This window comes from Periophthalmus magnuspinnatus, chromosome 5 (genome assembly GCF_009829125.3).
Source record: "Periophthalmus magnuspinnatus isolate fPerMag1 chromosome 5, fPerMag1.2.pri, whole genome shotgun sequence".
NCBI classification, from domain to species: Eukaryota; Metazoa; Chordata; class Actinopteri; order Gobiiformes; family Gobiidae; genus Periophthalmus; species Periophthalmus magnuspinnatus.
Genome location: NC_047130.1, coordinates 2,156,006 through 2,175,089, shown reverse-complemented (window position 1 = coordinate 2,175,089; position 19,084 = coordinate 2,156,006). Strand labels below are relative to the sequence as shown.

General features: G+C 39.5%; 1 protein-coding gene across 3 annotated transcripts in view; it reads right to left on the bottom strand.

Annotated features, from left to right (window-relative positions):
• gli1 (GLI family zinc finger 1) overlaps positions 1 to 19,084 on the bottom strand; it is a 51,575-nt gene that overhangs the window by 9,013 nt on the left and 23,478 nt on the right. For all 3 annotated transcript variants that reach the window (XM_055221914.1, XM_033966597.2, XM_055221915.1), the window contains exon 2: positions 430 to 542. In XM_055221914.1, coding sequence (XP_055077889.1) covers positions 430 to 500 — 71 coding nt within the window. In that variant the 5' untranslated portion in view covers positions 501 to 542. The remainder of the gene's footprint in view (positions 1 to 429; positions 543 to 19,084) is intronic.

Below are 19,084 nucleotides of genomic sequence, written 5' to 3'. Positions count from 1 at the left end.
GGCCGAGTCCACCCCACAACCTGGGTGGCAAAGGGGCGGGCCGGGGGCGGACGGGGGCGGAGCAAAGGGCAGAACTATGTCCACAATACAACTAATACAACTAGAAAATAGGAGTTTGGGTTTGACATGGTTTTGGGGAGAGATTAGCTAAAATTACCCTTTAAATGGTTGAACTAAATAAAGTATCATATAGAACAGGGTAGAAAGCCGTAGTTACTTTAGGCTGCATTTTTCATCATCAGTGTATAAATTTGGGCTGCACCTATCGCCCATAACCATGCAAAGTACACCTGTATAAAATGGAGTGAACAGATTTTGAGAAAAGTGTCTTAACTTTTAAACTTTCTGTAATTGTTGTCCTTCATAAATCACTCATGAAACCTAGAAATACATAAGCGTTGCCAGAGCATGTGTTGAGCGACGTCTTACCCTCTGGTGGGCTGGTTGGCTGAGCTCTCGTACTGATACAGCCCCTGGTGCGGCTGCATGTCCACTGGCATCAGAACCCCAAGACCGGCACTCCCCTCACAGTCACCCCGGACCTGAAGTGCACAGAAAAGGGACGCTGTTAGAGCAAAACCAAACAAACCCTGCCCTGCTGAACAAAAACTTAGAAGCAATGAGAAGGAATACACCAAAGACACAAAAACAATTGTGGCTGGGCAAAAAGAGCACATTGGACTTTAATAACAGACCAACGCAAACCAAGCAAAACAGTTCAAGGGTAGAACAAGCAATCTGAGAGAGGTTGGAGACATTCTTAGCTGGTCTATGTATATTACTAATCCAATGCTTATAGGAAAAAATAACAGTCAATCCCACACATAGTAAAAATGGTCCATTAAAAGTAAAGATGGAAAAGCTAAACAGCATACAACAGGTGGCTTCAAGGTTTACATATAGTTACGTCTGTGATTATTATAGTGCACAATTGCTGCTGACAGAAAACCTGCAGGACCACCAGATCCTCAAAAGTGACTATTGATGTGCGAAAAAAGAGGAGATCAACCTTAAAGCTGAAATTTCTGAGTAAAAGTCAAAAGACAAGGTAACAGAGGTGTCTTTTGTAGCACGGTCATATTAAGGGGGCTTTCTTTCAACACTACGGCCTGTGTGTAGTAATTGGAGCAGAGACATTAGGAGCACAAACACCTGCTCATTACGCCCCACCACATCAGTCCAGCTGTTAATAAGACTGAGTAATGGTAACATGTAATGGCCTGAATTATACTCATAACTACGATACTTGTACTATTGTAGTGAAAAGTACACTAGTAAACGTGTGTCATTTAGAAAATATGTTGATAAATGTTGTTATAGTGGCACAGATCCCAATTATTCCAATTTAAACCAATATATTTTTTATTTATTATTGAAAAATCATTGGTATTTTAACACTACTTCTTTTGTCATGGCATTTAAATTATACGCACCATCATTTACGAAACTGTTCAGCGTCTGTTCAGTTTATTTCGTTTTATTCAGACATTTTCCACATAGGCTAAAGTAATCCTAAAACAAAATCTACCCCCATATTTGTGGCTAAAGGTCTGATCGGCCTAAGATAGCACGTATTCATGTTAAAACCTTATCTGTCTATCTGTACTCTACATTTGTCTCTTTAAACTTAACTATTGACAATAAAAACTACTTCTTGAGACTTTAAGGACCATTGAGTTGCTGTGTTGGCGGTTGAGCTAAATAGTTGGCAGCCATTAACAAAAACGCATTATCAGATTTTTCCTTTATGGAGATAGAAGAACTCTGTCTTTTTCAGCACTTCCATTCAGTGCTAATGCTCATAACTCATAACTTCATCAACGCAGTGATAGAACGCATTGCTTTTATGACACGATTTTGAGTTTTTTTGAAGACTTTACGAAATTCATAGACTTTACGAAATCCATAGATTTCGTAAAGTAAATCCATAGAAAAATAAGGTTAACTTCAGTCAACTTAGGTTCACTTAGACCAGAGATGTCCAAACTTTTCTCATTAAGGGCCACATATAAAACACAGACAAAGCTGAGGGCCGATTGAGGGCCATAGACTCGTCGCCAGTACAGTGAATACTTCAAATCTGTGTTATTATTACAAGTTAGACTGAAACACTAGACCTTTGTTCATACTTATATCCTCAGTGGGACACATTAAATATTTGGTATGGGCTTGTTAAAGTACATTTTCAGAAATGTACAGTAAAAAAGTATGGTTTAAAGTAATATGGGGCAATTCACCTGGAAGCTTGAGGGACAAAAAAAACTAGTCTGAGGGCCGCATTTGGTCCCCGGGCCACAGTTTGGGCATGACTGACTTAGACTGAAAACACTACGTATCTCATGAAAAAAGCTTTGCCAGTTTTAAAGAAGCAGATTTTTTCATTCTAAAAAATTCCACTTGACTTAATTTTTTTGCCATAGCTTTCTGAATTATTATCCTTTTAAATTTCAAGCTGATAAGAATATGTCCAGCCTTAAAGCCAGAGCTCAGTGTGCATATCCAATGATAGTCCCTCATAGCTACTGTTCATGTGACAAATGTCTATCTCCAAACTGAGCGCTGGTGTGGAGAAGATGAAAGCCCTGTGGTCTGCTGGAGCGGCTGCCATGACTGTTATGCAGTAGCACAAGTGTTAAAAGGGCAGTGGGGACCTATTTAAGCCCACAGGCCACCACAGGGATTTGGTACGTAAAGTTAGCGAGTAGCAAAATGACAGGGGCAGTCTCAGGCTAATTGTACACATTCAGAGCTAGCTTTAGCAATGTGTGCATTAATCACCAGGAAGTGCTAAATAGAGTCCACACCTCAGCTGCCTCGGACTAATAAATCCCAAAAAGGAGGGTTGGCTCTTTGCACATGTACAAAGATCTTGATGCACCTGTCAGTCTCACCAGGGGGCAACACAACAGGGCAACGGCCACCTAGTTTGCAACACCGAAAGAACGAGTGGAACTGTACTAGATGGTGAATAAAAAGCAGTGGGAGTGTGTACATGTAAGAGAAAGTATGTATATGAGGCTGTTTAAATGCGTACTTGGTCTTAAAATCTCAGCTTCTGCAGGCCCAGGACTGACTGAGTTTGTGTAAAGGTGTAACTAACTATGTGTGCACTGGAAACATTATAAAGTGAAATGTCTGTCAGCATGTGCAACTGTCTCTATTAGCCGCAGCTCAGAAATGTAGAAACGGTGACGCAATTTCTTAGCTTTAGAAGTGAATTTCTTTTGAACTTTTGATTAAACAAATGCTATCCAACCCAGCAATAAAAGTTGGTCTATGTCGGCTATATTAAAACTACATTGAGTTGAAGAAACGCAAAATAAGTGTGTTGTTTCTTTTAACAAACTGGCCATTAAGGTCTGTATTACCTAACGCCCCCTTTCGCAGTACAAGTAACATGTACATTTGTATGACCACTAGTGTGTAGGCTGCTCAGCCCACTGACACAGGTGTAGTGGCATAGTGCTATTTTAGGTCAATATTTGGTGAGAAACTCCAAGGCAGCCTGGTCCCTGGTGTATTTTTGTGGTGCTGGCTTTGAGAGGACCAGTGTAACAGCAAATTAAAAACCCCAAGGTCATAAATCACATGGCTAACTAAACAAGCCCGCTCTGCCCCAGTGAGGACCAGGGCAGGGCAGGGAACAGAGTCCAGGGATGTATATGGGACGTCTTGACACTCTGAACTTACTATTAAGTGCAGTACTTTTGCAACAGTAAAAAGAGAAGAGAGGGTAGTGCAGTTAAGTCTATATAGAAAAAACAAGCAAAAAAAAACCCAACATTTCTTCATTATTTGTCTGCTCAAGTATTTTTGCCACATAAATATAATGCAAAACAATATCAACATATGGATTCAAGTAAAAAAAAAAAAAAAAATCTAAGTACAAGTATGAGTTGTAGCCACAGCGATACTGTCAGTAACTGCAAAAAGTACCAATATGTCTACTTCTTTTCTTCCTTTTTTGTGCGTGATGCATGCACAATAAAATTTTCTCTTGACTTTATTGTATTATTCAAAGCAAGTTTTATCAAATCTATCATACAATTATCTGAAATCTGAGGGCACATTTAAAGTGACTAACACAACACGGAACAGTTATAAGCAAAAGAAAGGCCTTGGAAAAATCTACTGGAATCGCCGGACTCTTAAACACGTCTGACTGTGGTCTAGCTCCATAAGTTTCCATCCAGGCTTAGCTTACTTACAAAACCCAAATCTCAAACCACCAATAAATAAAATTACTTCCCCTAAGTATATTATATATGCTCTGTCAGACATGAAACCTTTGACTTTAAATTACATTTTTAATTTAAATAAGGAGTGAGATACTTACAAAATAAAATCAGCGCTGATCTGTTAAGAATTCATCAAGGCCTAACTACGATCATGTCAATATAGGTGCAAAAATATTGAGATAAAAACTGTAATATTGACTTTATACAAATGACACTAGACACTCATTTCTAGAGCGATGATAATCCCAGAGTAAACCTTTTTTTTTTTTTAATTAATCATATTGAAATCATATCTGTGTAATCCCTTAGTAGCTCTGATCCATAGCAAAAGAAAAAATATATAAAATCTGTCAACTAGACACTCCTACAGTGTTTTGTCCAGTTAACAGATTTTATATTTGTTTCTTTTGCATATTGAAAATAACACAAGCTGCAAGGAATAAATAGCACAATTAATTAAGCCCAAATGTATGTTTTTTATTTAAAATGAATCATGCATATGTAGATTTTTGTACAATCTACAATACACGTTAACCAGTTTCCCACTAGTGTAAATAAAAGGCAAACAATAAATACTGACCCAAAATAATATTGTCCATCTCTGATATTTGGACCAAAATAATAGGACTGACAATTATTTCAGCATTCAACATGTCAGCATTTATTTTTTTGATTAGTCAAATAGTTAAAACATTATTTCTAGTGTTCACTGAGACTTTTAAAAGTGTATTGATGAAAGTTGTTTAATCCTTTTGACATTTTTAGTTATTCATGCCGCTGTCTTTGCTATAAAAAGTCTTTTCATATTTGTTTTAGTGTCTGTATAGTCAAGATAATGATTACCATTAGCAAAATACGACTATGATTATCTTTCACGGTGCACTAACCACATTCAGTTTATTAATCGTCGCAGCTCTACAAAATAGTACTTACAGTGACAGACCTAAACGAATCACTTGAAACAGGATCAAATGCATGTTCTTATTTATATAGTTTTGCTTCACGGATTTCACATAGACTCATCATTCTCTGGCGTCTTTACTGGCCCAAACTCACTGCTTAGGTGATAAGTTTGTGTTGGCGTTACACAAAGACAAACATTGTTGAGTTGTGATGCGGTTTGGCCATTTGTGACATTCCCATAAAGCATCACTTCTTCTGCTCTGTGCGCTGGGGTCTCCAGGGGGGCAGACTTTTCCACAGGTCACTGCTCATGTCAGGCAATACGGCTGGTCTGGGATCTGCTCCTCTCTTTCTTTCTCTCTCTCCTCCTCTGTCTTTCCCTCTCTCTCTTCCCAGTGTAACATTAAACTCGGCTCAAACATGTAACCCCCCACTCCCACCGGAGCCACCCAGCCTCTTCATAACTTCATTTAGGAGTGACCAATGCAGCGCTGGACTCCAGAGTGCACTATAGTCAGGGTGTGCCGAGAACAATTCTTAAAGTACACTGGGAAAACTTACGACCCAAGTAATGTATATCAGAACACTTCATGTAAAAAGAATGTTTTAGGGGCCATATTACGGACTTTTGACCATTCCAACGTTTATCTATCGCACTGAAACCCATGGATGCATTAGGTACTGAAAATGATCTGTGTTTTGATTTGCACAAATTTGACACTTTTATTCTACGTGGTTTGTTCTTTAGTCAAAAAAATGAGAAAGCAAGTGACAATGTTAGGAAGAAAATTATATCAAACACGTTCAAGGGGCACAAATATTTGCCTAAAAGTTCTATTTAAAAACTTGGGCTGCACATTCTGTCAAAATCAAAATCACAATTTGAGTCGACACAATTGTCAAATCGCAAAGGCTGTAATTTGTAGAAAATAGAAAGTCCTCTGTAAAAATATCCTTTTTATAGAAACGTCTGGTTGTACCTGTAGTTTAGAAATGCACGGGTTTCCTGTATTAGTTTAGCATTCAAAATTTCACTAATCTATCAAATGTTATTGCTCCTGGACAATGAACACTCTGAACAGAATCCAACTTTTAAACATATCTCGCACATGTAATCTCAATTCTTATCTGAAAATGTGATTTATTTCTGAAATTGGACAACTTTAATAAAAAAAAAAATAGAAAAAGTGTACATGTTTCTTAGTGTAGAACTCTTTCCAGCTTTTCCTCTCCCTTCCTCCCTTTCTTTCTTTCTTTCTCTCTCTCTCTCTGTGGGCTCATTCCTGCGTCCTCTCCCTCGCCCCTCCCCCGCCCGTTGCGCAGCAGTCGTGGTGGGTGTTCTCGGGCTGTTATGACTTGAGACACGATAATGGCAGCTATAATGTAGCCAGCCGTTCCTGATGTGGCTGGGCTTGTGGGGGATTCTGTTGTGTTAGGGCAGGAGAGGGTGCAGAATGGGCGGGGCCTCGTGCGTTCCGTCCAATTGCGGCTCGGATCCTAAACTTTTTTTTCTCCCGCCTTCTCCTCTTCTTCTCCTTTGCTCACCCGCTGACGTTTTCTAGCGCTGTTGTTTTGCCTCAGTGGTAAATTTTGTTTTTAAATTCGGGTTTTGTTTTTGTAACTCCCCCTCCTCGGTCCCCTCCACCCTGAGCAGACTTCCCCCTCCTCCCATGCTGCCCCTGTGTTTTTACCCTTTTTGCCCAGACGGGGTGAATTCCAGGCGGCTGCAGTAATGTGATGGAAGCTCGTGGTGCGACCGGTGCTAAGACCAGATTGGAGACATCACTGTACTGTACAATAAGCTGCTGTATACCCAAGATTACTGTCACATCCACTCAACTTTTACATCAGTGCAATTTCATTTGCCTTTGTGGAGAAATGTAGTCACCAGGAGAGTTACAACTTATTGCTAATGTAACCCTATTGCTTTTGGTATGGTTGCGGTAAGATGTGTCCAAATTAAATCATTAATTCAAATCAAATCAAATACATATAGGGCTGTGCGATCCAGTGACAGAATATGTTATTTTGGTAATATCGACCTATTGTGATTCACTAATTTTCTCTTGAATGCAGCTATACTCCGCTCCCTTCTCCTATTCGTCAGCCTCAGCAATAAAAGTGAGTGACAGATGGATTTAACCAACTTTCAGAAGAAGCAGATGACTCTTCACACAACATAAAGATACCAACATGAATCATGACAAACTCAAAATCGTAATATGGCTCCAAGAAGATCGTAATACACATTTTTTTGGCATATTGTCCACTTCCAAATACATATTATGTAGTTTGCGTAGTTATTCTGACTGTGTAGAATGTATTATACAAAGGTGCTGCTGCAAGAGGCTTTGTCACAGCACACAAGCAGGAGATCTGAGGAGAGGAAAGATTACTGGCTCTAACACTTTGCTGAATGTCTCTCCTCACTCTCAACTACCATTTCATTCTGCTTACTGTCTTGTATAATTCATTGTCGATAACTTGAGTATTTAACCCAATATACACCGGCTTTACACAGACAGAAAGACTGATGTAACTGTATGGTTTCAATTTGTTTAACTCCACCTCATCATCTGACATCAGCATTGCATAAGATGAAGACCTCTTCCTCCTCACTCCACACCTGTTTACTACTGGTACTGTGGTTCAGTACAGTCAACACACAAACCTCAGATGAGCCCTCCTGGTTCACACCTCACATATCCCTGTGCTGCAAACTGTGCACTGGCTTCTCACCTTGTCAAAATGACAGAATGAAACCTTGATCCCTTGTTGCTACACTGGGAGAGAGACCGATGACAGACGCAGGCTACAGAGCAGTGAGACACTGGGCCAACAAGCAGCAGAGTATGCACTGTAAAACGTCTCTCAACTCTGATAGTGTAGAAATAATAATCTGCCAAAAAAACAGCCATGTCCATTAATTAAATATTTGTAACCTGAATGCAGCAAGTTTAACCCTTCTTTGTCATTTCTGTCTTGCTGAGTCCTTTGAAATATAAAACTATAAAACTAAACAATGTAATAAGGATCAGAGTTAAAAGTTTTAACACTGGAAAAGTTAACTGTTTTAGTCATTGTCTGTATCTGAGCAGCACCATCGCGATGATTGTTTTAACAACAGTAAGTCTGAGTCTAATAGTATTTCACTTCAGCTCCTCATGTTTTACTTCCTTTGGCCATACAAGGTTTGCACTGCACTGCTGTTAAATGGATGTTTTTTCTCTTCTGTTGTGTACTCTAATGGCCTGTGCTGGCCCAAGCCTGGATAAATAACTGTTGAATCATAAAGATAAAAAGATTGATTTGTTTTTAGACCTTGAAACAAGGGCTAGAACTTTGATTATGTTTTAGCCATTACATCAAAAAGGCTTGAAATAATAAAAAATCTAGTTTTGCAAAGTATGGCATCATTGTGTTTGTACAAAAAATAAAAAAAACAGCATTTCACCAAACATAAAATCCCATTCACTTAAGCGTGTTTCTTCAGTGTCTCCTGTCTCGGGCCACCCACCCTCCATCCAGGACATACCTGTGGTTTCCTGCCATAGCCCTCCCTCTCCAGTGTCCTGCACTGTCTGTCTGCCCCAAACTCTCACTTTGTCCCCTCTGCCTATAGCCTCCTGTAAGTATTAGCACCAGGTAAGTGTCGCTCCAGACCACAAAAATGTCTTTGAACTGATGTAGAAGAGAACTGGAGGAAATTGAGTGCGTAGAGGGAGGGGGGGGGGGAGAAAGGGGAGAGGGGGAGAGAGAGGGGGATGGCAAAAGCAGATGAGGAGATGAGGAGAAGCTGATTCACACAGCTGGTCTGCAGCTGGAGGCGACTGCACAAATGCTCCGTCAATAAACAGCCTGAAACCCAGCCCCCGCTTTTTTTACGTACAAACAACAGGGCCCTGACAGGACACAGCGCTCCTCTTCACCTCAGCACAACAGCACCACAGTTCAACATTATAGAGAGAATACTTTATAAAAAGGATTCAGACTTATCAATGTACATTTGATGGACATTACAACTACTATTTCATCCACAACCCCCACTATCATTATAAACATACACTGCCTGGCCAGAAAAAAAAAGTCGCCACCTGGATTTAACTAAGCAAATAAGTACGAGTCTCCTTCAGTTGGTCCGGTCTAGGTTCAGCAAAGAATGAGGTCAGCTGACACCTGAATATACTGAATGACCAGGTTATTCCATTAATGGATTTTTTCTTCCCTGATGGGACGGGCATATTCCAAGATGACAATGCCAGGATTCATCGGGCTCAAATTGTGAAAGAGTGATTCAGGGAGCATGAGACATCATTTTCACACATGGATTGTCCACCACAGAGTCCAGACCTTAACCCCATTGAGAATCTTTGGGATGTGCTGGAGAAGCTTTGTGCAGCGTCAGACTCAACCATCATCAATGCAACATCTTGGTGAAAATTAATGCAACACTGGATGCAAATAAATCATGTGACGTTGCAAAAGGTTATCGAAACAATGCGATCCAATGAAATATTAGAGTGTGTGAACTTTTTTTTTGGCCAGGCAGTGTATAAAAGACAAGAGTGATCTCATTTTGTGCAATACCCTCCTTGAACTGAAGTGGTTAATGAGTCAAGGTTTCATGTTTTTCTTGTGGTCAGGTGGTCAGCCCCAACAAAATATTGGCCAATGTTGGAACTTCAAGGCTGATAGTTGATACACTAAAAAGTACAAATAGCAGCCAATGGATATATCAGTCTATCTCCAATATATTGTATCTTAATAACTATCACAGCTGAAGTGTTGACACCCAAAGCACAATGAGATGTGTGGGTAATGTTCGGATAAATAACTGCGCTTTGCTATTTTCTATAACCACTGCTTTAGTCCATTATTGCACTGAGGTCATGTGAAGATAAGGACTGTGAGTTATAGATAACAAGACAAATACATGACATTCTAATCTATCTAATAGTAAACTAACTAAATAAGGCAAGAACTACTGATGTTGATGGTGTTACCCAGACAACACCCTGGAAGGATGCTCGTCACAGTCTGATTGGTCGGTGCAAAGTGCCGGCTGCCCTGTGCATCAACGAACAGGCGCCAAGTCTAAAGCATGGCAGCCTCCCATTAAACTTGTTGTATGGACGTAAACATTCAGTGTCTGCATGGGAATGTCAGCACAGACTCCTTGAATCAGATATCTGATTCAGTAAATTCTCTGGACTTTATTTCTGTCTCAAGTTTATTCTTCATCTTAGCAGAAACTAACGAACATGAGAGGAAAAGGCTGTTTTCCTCGACAGTAACGGCTCCAAAATAGAACAGCTTCAAACAAGAGTTGAAGTACAAAAAAGTATATACAAAAACAGTAAAAGTAAAGCATTAACAGTCTTTGCTTATAATATTTCAGTTGTTTCATTCTATTATGTAGAGCCAATTCTGAGTCTGTCACAGCTGGGGCAGTAACCGCTGATGCCCGACACTTTTAGAGAACAAAAACCTGATAATAATCGGCTGCCTTTATAGAGCCACCACTGTGATTATAAGAAAAATAATAATCCTAACAGTCTTGGGTGGGCAGGGATATTTATAGCAGCTCTGCCTCTGCTCATACTCCTGGTGTGTATAACGCAGCTGGAGAGAGGGAGAGAGGGAGAGACGGAGAGAGAGAGAGAGAGAGAGAGAGAGAGAGGGTAAAGGGAGAGACATACAGGGACAGAGAGAGAGACAGAAAAGGAGAAAGACAGAGAAAGACATGCAGGGACAGAGAAAGGAAGACAGAGAGAGAGAGAGACAGAGAGAGAGGGCGGAAGAGGAAGTGAAAGACAGAGAGAAACAAGGAAAGGGAAAGAAGGTGAGAGAGACAGAGAAAAAGAGAGAGAGAGTGAGAGGAAGAAAGAGTGATAGAGGAAGAGAGATGAGAGAGACAGAGGGAGAGAGAGAGATGAAGAGGAAGAGGGAGCACTAGAGGAAGAGAAGGATCAGACAGAGAGAGAGACTGAGAGAGAGAGAGAGAGAGAGAAAGAGAGAGAAAGAAGAGGAAGAGGGAGTGACAGAGGAAGAGAGGGATGTGAGAGAAAGAAACAGAGAAAGACAGAGGGAGAGAGAGTGAGAGAGAGACACGAGACAGGACCTGATTTAGAGAGGGAAGAGAAGTTTTACACTATGACTCTGTGTTATGTAGCATTCTTTGATAATGACGAGATATTAAAACAACTTCAGTAAAAAACTACAAACTGTGTGTAAATTACTCAGGTATTTTTCAAGAGTAAAGTACAGATCAGAATAATCAGCACAGTACAGTCTTCCTCAGGTCATCATTTCACTCCCACATTTACCTTCTGCCCACTTCTGGTTGGTGAATCATAGTTGCACATCTGTAGTTAACTCATGAACTAAAACAATTGTCTTTCAAACGTAAATGAACGAATGAAACAAACCAAACAGTGCGCACACGTCTATAAACCTTTATTATAATGAGTCATATAGGCTTTTTCTTCCTTCTTTGAACCCCACATGGCAGTAATCTATAATTGTAGCTCTGAATTCTCCAGTTTAGGCTCAGAACATCCTGAATAATCATTATGAAATTAGTCGAACTTGAGATGAGCAAACGCGCTGCTCTGAGATGGCCTTTGTGCGCGAGATGTAAACTGTAGTTAAACGGGCTCCAGCAGCTGAGGACACTTGTGAAAACTTGTCTTAACCAGTTTGACGTACTCTATCTCTCCCTTTGTGTGCGTATGTCTCCCTCTCTCTCTTTCTTTCCCTTCACGTGTGCACGTCTCTCTCGGCCTCTTCCTTTTTCCCTCCCTCTCTTGCTGTGTGGCTGTGCGTAGGTCATTGTTACACCACGTTATGTCATCACTTGCTACTGTGTTTTTTGAGCTGTTGCAATAAAATGTCACTTTATTGTTTTTTAATCCAACGTAAGGCTGCAAGATTCATCGCAATCGGAAGTTTAATGGACGCAATTAGCAAATCGTCAAGGCAATTTTTCAAGTACCATCATTTAAAATCGTAACCTGCATAAACAGCTACTAACCCTGTAATTAAGATGTGCACAAACATGTTATGAATTGCATTGTTGTGTTGGTTTGTGCGTTCATATTTCAGTCTGGACATGATTAAAATGTGCACTCTGAACAGAATCCTATTGTTAAAACTTAAACTCAAAATTAGATCCAAATCCAAAGCAGATTGAAATAAATAAATGTAGCATAAAGCGGAGTATAATTTATTTGACCTTCAGAATAAAAGTGTGAGAGTGGTGCTATTAACTTTTATTGTACGCTTGTGCCAGTGTAACCACAACTCCCACTACTAACATCACAAAACAATTGAATAAAAAACACATTAAAGTACCGTTTAGGCCTGATGTGGACTTGGCTCGGTTCTGTTCTAATCCTCCTTTATACCTAAGGGAAAATGTAATCTTCAAAAATGCCGTGTTCAAAGCCCTGATCTGAATACATCATTTCAAAATAAGATCTTCCATTTTATGACGAAATCGTTGTTAGAGAACCTGGCGTGACTTTCAGCTTTTTAACTCCATTTATATAACCCAATGTCATCAATTACGTGTAGACAAATTACAGACTATTGGGATCTCACAGTATTGTACAGTGTGTGGTCCTCCTTCGAGCTGCTGACTTCATAACTAATATATTACAGGCGTTTAGTTTAATACCCAGATGTTAGTAAGGGCCGAGGCATCCGGGCTAGCATTAGCTTTTAATTGGCTGGTGTGGGGCTTAGCATGTGACTCAGGAGACGCACACAAAACACACATGCACTGCACACAACAGAAAAGGAGGGTCCAATAGACGATCAAAAGACAGAAAGTTATAGTTTTTATATGGCCAAAAAGAGACATGAAAACTGATCTGGCCAAGATTTTCTATCCCTGGATTCTCCCTTTCCCCCGTCATTCAAGTTATGTGCTTTTTCAATAACATCTGCAGATTAATCAAAAATCAAAGGTGTACCGTCAAAACCAGGCTTAGAGAGACTTATCCATGCATTTGTCTCCAATAGGTTAGACTACTGTAACGTCCTGCTCACTGACCTCTTCAAAGGCGCCTTAAGACAGAAGAGTACATCCAGAACACTGCTGCTCGGGTCCTGACTAGAACCAGGAAGTACTTCACACATGCGTCCTGTGCTCAGGTCTCTGCACTGGCTCCTGTGGCTCAGAGAATAGACTTTAAAGCTGCTCTCCATGGCCTAGCATCAAAGTACATCTCCCACATGAACCATCTCACACTCTGAGGACTTCAGGGACCAGCCTCCTGCTGATGCCCAGAGTCAGGACTAAAGATGGAGAACCTGTGTTTCAGTTTTATGCAGCTAAAACCTGAAACAGTCTTGCTGAAGATGTGAGACAGGCCTCTACTTTGACAATGTTTCAATCCAGGCTCAAAAAAGTTCTGTTTAGCTGTGCATATGACTGAAAGGTTTTTATTCTGCACTTTTCTCCTTTAACGTTAATCCTATGATGATTATTTGTGATTATTTATGTTTCGATTTGTTGTATTGTGATTTGTGACTTTTGTATTCTGTAAAGCACTTTGAATTACCTTGTATACGAATTGTGCTATACAAATAATAGCACAACAGCCTTTTGGAATCTTGAATCTTGAGAACTTTAAAGAAAACTCAGCTCTGTACAATATTATGTAATGAAAATGTAATAAAACTGCCACTTTGTTATTTAATGAAACAGCATTTTATATATTATTTCTAGCATAGTATTCCCCCCCACCAAAACGTAGTAGGTAGAAATGAACCAAAAATCTAACTTTTGATCAGTGACTCAGTGGTTAAGTGTGTGAAAGCTTTTAAATGTCCAACTGACGACATCTGCAAATGACTTCATACACACTATATAAAAATAGGAGAAAACTGACATAGTAACATACAGTAGTCTTACAATAGTTCTGATAAAACTCAAGATAAAACTGTTTGAGGTTATTTTTTGTTCAGTATCGCAACTTGCTTAAATGAGTGTCTAGTTTCGATGCTAGTTTTAGTATTTTAACCCTCACGGCACAACGAGGAGCTGAGGGAAGAAGCCCTGATCTTTGTCCGCCTCGTCTTATTTATTACAGTGTGAAAGAAGGTGCGGACAGGCAGACTGATACAAGAACAGGTGGCTGCTGGCCTGCTCGGGGATTTCGCTTCACAAAACAATGGGACTGCCTCGCTACATTTGGAGCTCTGGAGCTGTATGCGCTGACCCCCCCGTGACTGTAATTAAGGGGCATTACCATGACTAAAAGGTAACAAATCTGCTAATGATTGGCTGTGATGAGTGGAGGAGGAGGGAAGGGGCCAGGCGGAATCCAATAAACAACACGCAGACGCAACTATTGTCAGAACATTTGTAAGCGGGAGTCATGTACATATAAATAATATACTTTACATTACACATTAGCATATATAAAACAGCGTACACACTACTTTTACACTGACAGTATAATAATAGTTGCGAAAATAACACAGTAGCACAACAGCAACACAAACGCAAGCATTGATACTGTATAAAAACATACAATAAGTCATCTATTTTATTATGTTTTTTATATTTGAGCGTTTTATGAAGTTTGGGCTTGAGCATTTGTTAGTAAAATGATCTGAGAAGAATTCAAACTCAGATTATAATGGAAGTGTATCATAGTTTTTAGCAGTACCTCGTAAATAGTCGCACTTTTGCACTGTCTCTACAATAAATTGGTTTATTACAGCTGCTTGATTCATCATGTAACTTTCAAGGACTTTTACTTTGTCGGTTTGTGTTTCTTTTATATGGACAAAGATAATATCAAATAGCTCAGATAGTTCGGGGGTAGTGCTGACATAGTTTGCCGTCCCATTCTTGGTTTTATCAGCAAATATGATTGGCGGCTCAGTGGTGTAGTGGTTAGAGCTAACGCCTCATGGCTAGAAGGTGCTCAGTCCGTGTTCTCCCTTCATGTGGTATTCTCAAGGTGCTCCAGTCGCTCTTACCGTAAAAACATGTACAATAGTGACACCCTCTCACTTAATAAACACTTACAAAATTACAAAATTGACTTATCGTTCAATATATGAAACGTGGAGGAACTGTGAAATACACGTGAGTCATTATTAATTAATTAAACAAGAGAGAAATGTGAGAAAATGTTAATGCCTGACTGAGAAAAGTGTATAAAGTGTGTGGTGAGGGGTTTTACAGCTTTAAAACATATATAATAATTGCGGATTTGCCTATTTTTTTTACCCCCGTGATAAAGGAGGAACCACTGCACATTGTCTTTGTACTACTGGGAAATTTTTGTTTATTTTTTGGCTGGATGATGAGATTTTTTCGCCATGACTCATTGCAGATACAAACTAAGAACTTAAGTGTTTAGTTCTGCTGTTTATTTATTGCAGCTCATATTTTTTTAACAATATTGTAGATTTAGAATAGTTTTTGTGATTTAGATCGGCTCTATAGTTGTGTCAGTGGCATAAATCCGTTTCAATATAATCGTTTATTGTCTATATTTACTTCAGCCATATATTAAACTTCAATATGCGCTATCGTGACAGGGCTACCCATTCCTAACATGAGCAGTTAGCTTGCAATGAGCAGTGATGTATTTGTGCATGTAAACACTGATGCTATCTGCAGCTTAGGGCGAGGCCTGTCAGCTCGGGCCCTGCATTCCTGTGTCTCTGTGCAGTGCTCAGTGATGTAGACCCAAACATGTACTCCTCCAACACTCATCCCAAGGTAAACTTATGTACACAACTGTTAGCTATGGACAGCCTTTAAGTATCTGTATACAGACGCACAAGAGATGTACGTGTGCTCAAACTATCACAAATGCTTTTAAGGTTTGTATAGATTGCATAGATATTTGTGGTTTATATTTTGGGGGAAAAATATTACCCAGTGCAATTTTACATGCTTTTTTTTACAGCATTTGAACGTGCATTGTGTTCTGCGTCCTGATTGGCTAAGGAACTGTAGACCATTGTCAATCATTCTCCTCCATGCCATGTCCCTTGTACAGTACAAAATGCGCTCAGACAAATTTACATAAGTGTTCGAGTGCCAGGACGAAGAGGCACGGTCAGAGGAACTGTGAAATACACGTGAGCCACTGTTAATTAAGTAAACAAGAGAGAAATGTGACAAAATGTTAATGCCTGTCTGAGAAAAGTGTATAAAGTGTAAGGTAAGGCGTTTAACAGGCTTAAAACATATATAATAATTGTAAAAAATAAAGCTGACTACTTTGTGGATTTCGCCTATTGCGGGTTATTTTTTGGATAAACGGGGACTGCTGTATTGCTGTTGTTCAAATACATGTTTCCATTTGAGGACAGTCAAACATTCAGTCTATTCTAGAAATCCTGTAGTAGTAGTAGTAAACTGCATAAAAACATGTACCTAGTGAAAGAGGTTCTGAAGTGTAGTACATAGATGTAAGTTAAACAGAACACTTTGTATTCATCACTGGCAAGGCAAGTTTATTTGTATAGCATAATTTGTACACAAAGTAATTCAAAGTGCTTTACAGAATAAGAAAGACAATAAAACCACACAAATCAAAACATAAATAGTCATAAATAATCAGCACTGCCAGTACATATGAGAAAAACTGTGAACCAGTTGTTACTTAAAGGTCCTATATTACACAAAATTGACTCCTGTGAGCTTTAAGTCATGTAACAGACCTGGAGTTGTGTTTTGTTTCATTCACATATGTTTGACTAATCCTTTATTATTAGTCTGTAACATCTCCAAAGCTCAAAATGTTCTGTTCCAGCTTGTGATGCCATGAGGCCGTAATTTTCAAATTAACAGTTAACTTTTACCTTTAGTTCAGTAGAGGTTGTCAATACCAGGTCTGAAATTATCCAAATGATTCTAGTGAACATGTATTGAGTTTAAAAATACAGAGGAGCACTTCCTGTATTACTACATGACATCACAAGGTGGAACAGAGTGTTTTCTGTTTGAGAGCAGAACTCAACCTAAATATGCAAGATTTGTGTGTTTAACATGTGTGAATGTAACGTAACACAACTCCAGGTATGTTTTTAATGAGGAAACAACATTATAACATAGATCAGGAATAGTGTAATAAGGAACCTTTAATATATGCACCCATAGGAATAAATTGTTTTAATTAATAGTTAAATAAGATCACAAGATATATACATATACTCTAACCTCATGGCAGTACAATTCATTGCATTTTAATTGTGATTACTGCTTCATTCCATTGCAATTTTCTGGTAATTTTGAAAGAAAAAGAAAAAAGAATCACAAAACGTGTCTAATCAGTAAAAAGTAACCCAATATTTCCTCCATATTTTTCAATCCTGCATAATTTAGGAAGACCTAATTTTTCCAGTCAACCTGTATAGGAATTTTTCGGTGATATGAACTCTTGAAATGTCTCAGGCCTTTTTGAGTTAGATGGGTCATCCTTAAACAAGCACACAGTTTCCACTGTCTTTTTAGCTTAACATAACTCTCAGATAAAAGGAGGGTAATGTGAGCCGGCTTCCTGTAAAGTCGGGGAAAGCAAAAAACAACAGTGATTCACTCAAGATGGAAAAAATGTGCGCAGCCACTGCCTCAGAGTCTGTGTGTGGTATTGAGAGCCTGCGTACTGCTGGACAAAGGAGGAGAGAGGGGGATTGCAGGGATGGAGAGAGGAGAGACGGACAAGAGAGGAGAGAGGGACAAAAAGAGCAGGGAGCAGCGGCACTATGCATGAGCAGGCCTTTTGACCCACGAGAGAAGCACTGCAGACCCATTGTGTAGGTCCCATTCCTCACTGTATTGTCCCACCTTAGCAATACCTTAGCAATGCAGGGTCACCAGCAACAATGAGACACACTGCCATAACTCTGTCCCCAAGAAACTAAAGAAAAAACAGGTGCTAAATTACTTCTTTTGCAAAGTTAGACAAACTAAATTGAATACTCCATTTTGTGGTCCCTTATAATGAACTGTCATAATACATGCATATAACAGAATTTAGTAATAATAATAATAAAAAATAATAATTATATAATTAATAATAATTATAATTAATAATAATTATATAATTTAGTAATACATATAAAAATGAAATGTTTGACCTAAGTATCCCAACTGCACCTGTGTAATGGCAGGGTCACCAGATGTTTCTTATTCATGAGCGGCTATAAAAGCAACCTCTCTCTCTCTTTCTCTCTCTCTCTCTCTCTTCTGTCAGCGAGTGAAAAGGTGAAAGTCTGGCCAGGCCTGGAGCTGCGGCTGCTGCCAGGGGCACCTGAAGAGGGGCAAACATTTAGGAGCAAAGAGAAGAGGGCAGCTCAGAGCTGCAGTCCAGGCTGAGTGGCCTGTAGGGCCCTCACGGAGTTTGTCTTGTAATTGAGTCAATTGTTGACCCCCTGTTCTGATGCCTTTAGAAATCCTATGGAGCAAAAGCCTGTCCTCTCTCCATCTCTCCATCTCTCCCTCACTCCCTCTCTCGTCCGTCACAGGATAATTGTGCAGTGAGTCAAAGGCGCTCATTTGGGAAGAGGTTGAGGTTTGGAGGGGAGCTTACAATCTTCTTTTCAGGCCAAATCTTTCTTACCCACCCCAACCCTGTTCTGTTCTGCAGCGCTCTCCCCTTTTCCATTCCTCCTTTTGTTTGCATCGTGGGATGAATTTTAATCACTGCCTCTCCACCTCCGAACTTACCCCCATTTAGTTTTTTCTATGCTCTCAGCTCTCAGTGTAGCTTTCGCCTTAAATTTGTCTCCTGCTTAACAAGCTCTCTATTCCTTGGCTCACTACATCCCTTTAAAAAGGCGCTGTGTTACTTTCCTGGATTTACTAAACTTATCGATAGTTGCAATTTCTGTAAAATCATGCTGATTGTCTTATAAATAAATACATTTTAATCCCTCATTAGATATGAGGACTTGTGCATCATTAT